The following is a 7,500-nucleotide window of genomic DNA, read 5'->3' on the forward strand; positions in this document are numbered from 1 at the left end:
GTTATGTACTCCTTTGATAAGAAACAGTAAGATATTACACTTATCCACAATAACTTTTATCCAGTTGTATCAAACATGTCTTCCACTTTTATTTTCATATCTCTCTTGTATTATCCCTTGCTTTATCAGCTGTCTTTCTTTTCTCTTATTTTCACCATATCTCCAGATTAATATTTCACTGAGCTGTTTGCCATCCTAAAGGTTTGATAAATGGAAAATGAAGGAGGGAAGCAGTCTTAACATGCGCCCCTTTGCCGGCAACATACGCAGGGATATAATGAAGCTGCTTGAATATTTTTTATAGCGAGGGTATGACTGTAAATGCTTGCTGGTGCATGTGAGGTAGAATATTAACTAACGGTCTCTCTCTCTCTCTGTCTCTGTCTGTTCCTCTCTCTTTCATGCCCTGATATTTTTTTTTACTCCCTTTTAAATTTTCCTCTCTCTCTCTCTCCTTCTTCTTCTCTCTTCTCTCTTCCTCTCTCTCTCTCTCTCTCTCTCTCTCTCTCTCTCTCTCTCTCTCTCTCTCTCTCTCTCTCTCTCTCTCTCTCTCTCTCTCTCTTGCTTGCTTGCTTGCTCTTTTCATTGTCCAACAACCGTATCACAGTATTAATCAATATCTACACGCTTCTTTCACTTTCTTGCACTGTTGCATCTGAATATCAGTCACGCATCCCAGGCCTTCCTCTTCGTTCCAACAAATCACTGTTTCTCTTCACTTTCAGTCTGGCTGCAGCAACCTCAGGCTCCGAGTACTCTGCTGTCTCTTTCGCTGCCGTGTTCCTGCGCCTTCGACGTGCTGCAACTCTGCTTCTCCCTCACACATTCCTTTAAAGCGCTGCAACTTGGCAGTCCTCAGCCTCAACCACCCCGATGACCGCATAAAACCTAATTTCCGTTCATTTTCTTATTTGTTACTAATTGTGTTTTTTTTTTTGTAGTCTGTATGGAAATCGGTTAACGACATGTCATGCAATAATAGGGATTAAGGGATGGTTTACCTACTTATGTAACTTATGCCCGTTAGGTAACTTGCAGGAAGCACGATTCACGTAACATAGGTTGAATAAGCTAGGCGCAAGTATTCACATAATAACTACGATCTATATACTACACTATGATATCCGTGCAATTGATTTAGAGCAAGAACAAGCATGTAGACACATTTTTCCTTACACCTGTTTGTACATTACATATTCGTGAGTCCAGCAAAGCCCATCAGCTGATAGCTACACGAGATTGGGAATTGTCTGGCTAAATGACAGCGCAAAACCCAACTCAAAAGCTTCCATTGCGAAATAGTGCGTCATGGCACCTCCTCGGCCAGGACTCACCCGCCTCCCTTTGGAAAAATTCTTTTTTTTCCCTCTCCCTTTCCAAAACTTCCATAATCAAACACAGGCTCACAGATCCCCACACCCTTCGTCACCGCCAGCTTGGGTGTAGGGGCATGGGTGAGGCACGGGGGACATGGCAGAGGGCAGGAAGCAAGTTTATTGAATATGGAGGTAGACGGAGGCAACCCGGCTGGGCCCCCCGGTCGCCCGTGCTACAGCCACCGGCGTCTATTACAAACATTCCTTTGTTTGTTATGGTTATTGTTTTGCTTGCCCTTAATCTGTACAGGTGAAAATTCGCCTGAAATCAATTCTGAAATGCACCAAACTATTCGCAGGTTGCAAAGGCGGTGACTCGTGCCTTTGCAGAAATGCCCTATCGATTTTCATCATGAATGTGGACCAGTACCAGTAAAGCTTTAGAGTTTACTTTATACATTTACGTTTGCTTTAAGGTTTGCCAACGGATGTGCTTTCTTAAGTCTAAAGTGAGTAATCGAAGAATTGCAGACACTTAGATCCCGGAGAGAATGCGATTAGGTTATACAGATTGCTTTAAGAGAGAATAACCATGACATGTAAGATGAATGCAGGTCGTTGTTCAGAAGCAAAGACGGGTTTCCCTTTTAGAAAACGTTCCGTCTGTACAGTTCCGCCATCTTTCTGGAGGCCGGCCACCTCCATTCAACCTTGCACGCCATCATGGTGACTTGCTCCCCCTGTCACCATTTCTGTTACAGCTCTGCGTTACTTTTGGTATTTTATTTCTCGGGAGTAACAGAAGAAGATGCACCTTTGAAATATTTATATTCTGATATTTCGGAAGGATTCTCGATTGCAACCTAAGTAAGGTTAAGTATGGTTAAAATTTAGGCATGAGAATACTCCTTACGCCGTTCCTCGCTGGGGAAAGAAACAGTCCTATTAAACATCTGAGAATAAGGCATATGTATATCAAATATGATTTTTCTGTATGGCAATGTGAATCACAAGGTTCTGAGACAGGGAAGCTAAATTTCTTGCGGACTTTAATTTTTCGTTAGAGCTTTATGGAAATCGACATTCCAAGAATAAGAAAACCCGAATATCAGTCATAGGTGTAATTCACCAGCAAATCAGTTATTTAAGATATTTTATTCTTAACTTTTCTCATTTGCTTATGACCGAGAGTTAACCGGTCTACGTTTGTTTCAAATAGGAAAATAAAATTGTACGACTGATGTAAATTGTTTACTCCATATGTATAATTCTATTTGGCACAACAAGTGGTCAATCAAGATTAATCAATTAAAAGAATGTGAACATGTCGCAATTATGAAAAATCCTGATATTGTGAAACAGATGATCTTTAAATCGTTGCCAGACACTTCTGTATACACACCTATCCCAGATAATCTCATACAGCGCCATCTATATATTTTTATTCCACCTGCTACGTACATATAGCGTAATCTCTTAATAAAGCAAATATGCATTAGTTTCAATGAAAAATCAATACATCAAGCAAATACGCAATAAAACACTCTCACTGGATAAAATGCGATATAGAGGGCAGCACCGCGGCGAAGCATCAGGGCGGGCCAGAGGGAGTCTTGGGTCGCGGGGAACACGTGTGAAATTTCCTAGTTTCCGATGGGGAGTGGAAGGTGCCAGTTCTGTTCCGCGAGAGTGCAGAGCGGAGGCAGCCGCTCCGATCACCGTGTTCACTAAACCTTGCGTAACTTTCTCCTAAATATACTCCGGGTTTCGTGTGCTAACCGTACACGAGGGGATAGTGCTGTACAGTTCGGAACGTAAGGACCACATTCGAGATGGATTTTGACGACTATGAGAGCTTGCCAACTGGCAATGTTGGGATTCATATGACTGCCGGAGCTGTAGCTGGAATCATGGAGCATTGCGTAATGTTCCCAGTTGATTCAGTCAAGGTGAGAGCTTTGAGTTTGACACCTTTTGTGCAGGATAACACGTGAAATCTAATTCAATAAATCACTGTACTGGGCAACCACCCGTGGGTAATGAGGTCATATGAGACGGCTTCTCGCCAGGACCCCGATCAGCTGATCTCCCGCGGCATGGTGGGCAAGGGACGGCGCCGACCGCCAGCCCCCGCGCCCCCCTGCCCCCATGCCCTCGTAATGCCATGCTTACTTGTTGCTAGGAAAGGGGTAGACGCCTGGGAAGCTTAGAGAGGGAAAATTCGAGCGGGAAAGTGATGACGTCAATTTTTGTATTCTTTGTTTTTGGTTTATATTTATGGTTGACACAGATTATGCCTAGCCAGTTAATACAAGTTCTGAAGGTTACAATAATAGACTTGTGGGATTTAATTTAGTAAAGGCACTAGAGAGGAAATGGAAATAGAAAGTTCTTTTGGACCTTATGCTATGTTCGAAAATCCTCCTCTTGCCAGGCTAGACAACTTGTCAGGAGAAGGTTGAAGCTGCGTTTGAATTCATTTGAGACTGTCGTTACCCACAATCTACGCAGTTCTGCAGTAAATATATATATTTTTTATTTTAGTAGCATCTGCATTTTACACTGAATAGGTTTAGGAGCTACTCTGATGCATAGGTAACATATCGGCAGCTGAGAAACACTGTAATAACCTTTGCTAACAATAATAAAAAACCATGAAATTACCTACCAAGATCTTATGATTGTCCACAACTAGCATTATTTGTATACAAATACTGTTGAGATGTCATCTTGACTTGCTCGTCCAACCGCAGAGGTTAGTGAGATGGTCGAGGTGAACCAGTTGTCCTGTATGGTGATAACGTTTTGTACATCTTGTTGGACAAGAAGTTTCAAGCGTTGTATTATCCCATTGAGCTTATGAGAGAGAAAAAGAAGAATATTGATATCAGTATTAAAGACTCAGTAAGTAGACAGTTGTGCAACTGTTTTCATGTTGTAATGCAGAATAGAAATTTCCCATCAACTATCAATTAAGATTATTAATGTTCTGTTAATATGGTAAAAGATTTTGTAAATAATTGAATGTCTACTCCTTCCTCAAGATTTGAAAATAATAGAATGTTTAACTCATTCCTTGGTGAAGATGACCAGAATTCCAAATGGCATCTACATCACCATGGTAATGGAGGCATCTATTTGCTCTGTATGTTGTGTAAGTGAGCCTTTAGGTGATGTAACCATTACATGGAAATATTTGGCAGTGGGCTGGATGTGCATATGCCTCCTTGAAAAAATTGGCTGAGGACCTGGATGACGGGAATGACTTGCTGCAAGTGCACAAAGGTCTTAGAGGGTGATTAGACACAGTGGCCAAAGAAAGGGGCACATGTATTATTTCCATTAGTAAATGAGCATGGAATGTACAGTCTGTTAGCTAAAATGGAAGAGCACGTGCTCCAAGGAGAACAGTATTTAAATGCTCAGGAGCCTGTTTCTGCCAGTTTTGGTGGGTGGTGCAGGCTGTATTTTAGAAAGTGGAATATTACAAGAATATAAAAAAAAATGACCACAAAATGTTAGAAATGGGGTCATAGTGTAGTTTCTGGGAGGCAGTGGAGCAATGTGAAAATTATGACGTTGAATTATACAAACATTTATCTCACCCACAGTATCTACATATGCTTATCTCTCACATATTAATGAATTGGAACTTTCTATAATGTGTCATATACCTACTGATGCCATTATTCATAATTAGTAATAACTAAATCAGAAAAGATGACAGTAACTGAGTGAGGCCATGAAGAAAATTATATATTGGTTGGGAGCCACAGAAGGAAAAAGGTTGTGAACCCCCAACTACAGGGGGTCCTTATGTTATGGCAGTATCAACTTTACCCCTTGTAATGTTTTCATGTATGTCATAGAAGTCTCTTGTTAGCTACAGCATAGGAAATAACAACCATAGACCTTCATAAATGCCATTAAAAAAACACTTATTCAGAAAAAGGGGAAACAGGGTCTTGACACTGCACACAATTGTTTTGTGTGGGCTGGGCTGACAAGCCACACACCTGTGAGAATTGCCACTCATGTACCCTAATGTGCAATGAGTGAAGAACATTGGCCTGATAGCTCATTTTTTCCATGTGTGTATTGAAAAGCTCAATTTTTTTATTTTGTGGACAACATTGATATTAATCCTGGTGCAGTGGCAAATCTGCTCCAATTATTTCTTCATGCCATTTGGTTATGTATGTATGTTTCACCAGAGGCATTACTAGAGTGGAGCCATGGTAATCAGTTGACATAGGCTTTCAAATTGTAGACTTGTCATAAAGGAGAGCAAGTTTAGAATGGAGTAGGCAAAAATTAGATAAAGGTTCATTTTGAATACTACTCTTGTGATTTCTCAGTGACAGATATTTTCTATTGAGGGAATTATTTAGAGAAGGACTAATGGAAGATACAGAAAAGTAAGATAAAGACACCATTCTCTAAGAAAGTGACTATGAAAAGCCCCCGATTCTTGTTCTGGGCATACTTGGTGAAACAAACAAGGTGGCGGCACTCAATTAGGTTAGGTTAAGTTCATGTGCATATGTGTGACACACCCAACTGCAAGAAATCGTATATGGTTGTCATATGTGTAACACTGACCATTTTTTAAATTAATTTTTATAATCTTATGATTAATTTGTAAGTATGTATGCTAATGGCACACTCAGGGATTAAAAACTGTCAGCCTCAAAAGTAGACTTAGTGACGTAATTTTGCCTCATTGCCTTATCATTCAGTGGTCAGGAGCATAGACTGGGTTAAACTTGTTTCTTTTGTTTCTATTTTGTTTCTAATTTTTTCCTAGAGAAGATGACTTAGCACACCACTGGGAACATGCTTTGGTACGGCACTGGGAGATCGCTTCACCAGTTGGTTAAATCTTGAGTAAATGAATAATGTATTCTGAAAATTTATGGTGTTTCTCCATTTCAATGATCATCTTCATCTTTTGTCTTCTTTGTCATTTTCTCCTTCGCCTGTAGGTTGATATAAGTCATTTAGGAAGTAGATTATTATATATTCTGATTAACTATGGGCATGGAAACTATATGCTTGTTACATAGATAAGCACATGTCCAGTGGCTAAGGCTGCTTGCTGTTGAAACTTTCATGCCTTAGAGATCACTATCTAATGGATCACAGACATTGTTCAGTGGTAAGAAATTTAACAGAAATATTTGCAGAAATAAGGGACAGCAGGAAAAAAACATATCCTCCCAGATGATGGCACTTTAATTACCATGGAATAGTCAGTTTTATGTTTGTTGTCTTTTTGTTTTCCTTCATTGATGAAGTACTGATTTAGGTATACGTTAAGTTCTTTTACATTCAAGAAATTAACTAGTTGTTATCAGTGCACAGTTTAGAGCCCCCACATCTGCTTTATAAACTATATTGCAAGGTTCACTGTTACTCACAAAGGAGTCATTTATTAGGCAATGCATACCCAATTTTTTGATTTTTAGAAATTATTCTATATTGCTATTGGTATTGTTAAAAATATTGTTGGTGATCATAATGCTTGTAGTGATAACAAAAGTATGTATATTGAAAGCATTAGATTTTTATTTCAGAGAGCTAAAGAAATGGGGAGGTCATGTAGGCTTACTAATTGACTTGTGACTGAGCATATATAGCCATCTGTTTGTAAACAGAATTCACAAAACAGTGATATTGCCTTTTCCTTTTGGTAATGGTTTAAAACAGATTGTATCATTAGGGCTTGGATAGTGTGCTTGCATGGGATGTTCATTGTAATTTTAGTTTATTGTGTTTACACGGAGATGGCTCCACAAATAGTTAGTCACCAAGAAGTAAATTACTAGTACTACATACCTCACCTGTTTTCACTTTTCCTTGAGTAAAGGAAAGATTCTTAAATATTATTTTATTTATTTTGTTTTGTTTGGTTTTGTTTTAATAACAATATGAGGATCATAATATCAATAACAGTAGGCTAATAACAGCATTGACATTACTAGCATTAAAGAAAAAAAAATCGAATTCAGGGAATGAGGGGCAAAAGGTGCGGCCAGTAGGGCCCTCTGACCAACTCGTAGGTGGCTGACCACTTAAGGAGCTATCTGTATGCAACAAAGTTCTCAAAAGACTACAGTGAGCAGTACATTACCCTGCAGCCATTAACTTAGAGAAAACTAAAATGTAGATATGGCACTATTAT

At 39.4% G+C, this 7,500-nt stretch overlaps 1 protein-coding gene across 1 annotated transcript in view; it reads left to right on the top strand.

The window, feature by feature from the left end:
- The window catches only part of LOC113800581 (mitoferrin-1), a 32,444-nt gene that overhangs the window by 17,530 nt on the left and 7,414 nt on the right, over nucleotides 1–7,500 (top strand). Inside the window, exon 2 of the mRNA XM_070144041.1 lies at nucleotides 726–3,265. Within this exon, the coding sequence (XP_070000142.1) occupies nucleotides 3,149–3,265 (117 nt within the window). The 5' untranslated portion in view covers nucleotides 726–3,148. The remainder of the gene's footprint in view (nucleotides 1–725; nucleotides 3,266–7,500) is intronic.

This window comes from Penaeus vannamei, chromosome 31, assembly GCF_042767895.1.
Source record: "Penaeus vannamei isolate JL-2024 chromosome 31, ASM4276789v1, whole genome shotgun sequence".
Taxonomy (NCBI): Eukaryota; Metazoa; Arthropoda; class Malacostraca; order Decapoda; family Penaeidae; genus Penaeus; species Penaeus vannamei.